Source organism: Eriocheir sinensis, chromosome 32, assembly GCF_024679095.1.
Source record: "Eriocheir sinensis breed Jianghai 21 chromosome 32, ASM2467909v1, whole genome shotgun sequence".
Taxonomy (NCBI): domain Eukaryota; kingdom Metazoa; phylum Arthropoda; class Malacostraca; order Decapoda; family Varunidae; genus Eriocheir; species Eriocheir sinensis.
Window position 1 is genome coordinate 17,813,481 of NC_066540.1, and position 1,936 is coordinate 17,815,416.

The 1,936-nt window shown below is 45.9% G+C and overlaps 1 protein-coding gene across 4 annotated transcripts in view; it reads left to right on the forward strand.

Moving 5' to 3' along the window:
* Positions 1–1,936, forward strand: part of LOC127006385 (uncharacterized) — a 44,437-nt gene that overhangs the window by 11,311 nt on the left and 31,190 nt on the right. For 2 of the 4 annotated variants that reach the window (XM_050876329.1, XM_050876330.1), the window contains exon 1: positions 1,636–1,716. The exons of the other annotated variants lie outside the window; for them this stretch is intronic. In XM_050876329.1, the coding sequence (XP_050732286.1) occupies positions 1,715–1,716 (2 nt within the window). In that variant the 5' untranslated portion in view covers positions 1,636–1,714. Of the gene's footprint in view, positions 1–1,635; positions 1,717–1,936 lie in introns of those variants that run through there. 4 annotated transcript variants of the gene reach the window in all.

The window sequence follows — 1,936 nt, forward strand, 5'->3', positions numbered from 1 at the left end:
AAGCGAAAAAATTGAGGAAGAATGCAACTTGAAAGGAGGAGAAGAAGAAGGAGGAGGAGGAGGAGGAGGGGTTAGGAGGAGAGGAGGAGGAGGAGGAGGAGGAGGAGGAGGTGTTGGTTAGATTTGAAAAGAGGGGAGAAAGGGATAGAAAAACGATATAGTAGTAGTAGCAGTAGTAGTAGTAGTAGTAGTAGTAGTAGTAGTAGTAGCAGTAGTAATAGTAGTAGCAGTACTGTAGTAGTAGTAGTAGTAGTAGTAGTAGTCGTTTCCTTCTATCTTCTGTCGATATTTTCCTGCTGACTGCTCTTCTGAACTTGCTAACTGTATGCGTCCACCCCTCCTATCGCCCCGCTGCACACGACTCTCTACTCTAACCCATCCCTATACTGTCCAAATCCCTTATGCAAGAGTTAATTAGCATCTTCAATCTTTCATCCCTATACTGTCCAAATCCCTTATGCAAGAGTTGACTAGCATCTTCAATCTTTCATCCCTATACTGTCCAAATCCCTTATGCAAGAGTTAACTAGCATCTTCACTCTTTCATCCCTATACTGTCCAAATCCCTTATGCAAAAGTTAACCAGTATCCTCAATCTCTCATCCATATACTGTCCAAATCCCTTATGCAAAAGTTAACCAGCATCTTCAGTGTTTCATCCCTCTACTGTCCAAATCCCTTATGCAAAAGTTAACCAGCATCTTCATTCTTTCATCTCTATAGCTAATGTCCAAATCATTTATGCAAGAGTCAACCAGCAGCTTCATTCTTTCATTCCTATACTGTCCAAATCCCTTATGCAAGAGTCAATCAGTATCTTCATTCTTTCATCCCTATACTGTCCAAATCCCTTATGCAAGAGTTAACCAGCATCTTCAATCTTTCATCCCTATACTGTCCAAATTCCTTATGCAAGAGTTAACCAGCAGCATCACTCCTTCATCCCCTTCACCGCGGTAAATTCATGAACAGCCTCAAGTCCTTCGTCTGTATTTCCTCCCACCTACAACTTGACCTCTTTTAAGTATCACAACACCTCTCCACCCGAAATTGACCTCTCTCTTGGCCACTCATCCATAGCTACACTTTTACAGGGGCAGTGTTTTTTTCTTCCTTGACCTGCTTCCTTTGCTGTAAAAAAGAGATAGTGTGTTACGGAGGAATTTCTGGGGGATGGAAAGGGGGAGGGTGATGGGGGTAAATAATGTATAGGGGGGTTGTAGGGGAGGAAGAAGGAAGGAGAAGGAAGGAAAGGTGGAAGAGGGAGGGTGATGGGGGTAAAGAATGTAGAGGGGGAGGAAGGGGAGGAAAGAAGGAAGGGGGAGAAGGAAGGAAAGGGGGTGGAAGAGGGGAGGGGTGATGGGGGGTAAAGAATGTAGAGGGGGGAGGAAGGGGGGCGTGAGGAAAGAAGGAGGGGGGTGAAGGAAGAAGGAGAGGGAAGGAAAAGGGGGTGTTGGAGGGGGGTGGAAAGGGGAGAGGGGTGATGGGGGGTAAAGAATGTATAGGGGGGGTTGTAGAGGGGGGAGGAAGGGGGGCGTGAGGAAAGAAGGAGTGGGGTGAAGGAAGAGGGGGAGGGAAGGAAAGGGGGTGGGAATGGGGTGTTGGAGGTAGCTGATAAGATTATGTGTGTGTGTGTGTGTGTGTGTGTGTGTGTGTTGATAGCAGTGGTAGTAATAGTAGTGGTGGTAGTGTTAGTAGTGGCAGGAACTCCAAAATGTAAGTAGCATTAGTAGTAGTAGTAGTAGTATTTGTTGTTGTTGTTGTTGTTGTAGAGATTTCCTGTAGTTTCCTCACGATTCTTAGGCTCCGTGGTGCAGTGGTTGGCGTGCCTGGGTAATATTACTAACCAGAACTGCGCGTGGCCTCGCTGCTCGTCTCCGTCTCATTTGAACTTGTATTGGTGACTTAAGATGAATTACAACTGTGTGTGTGTGTG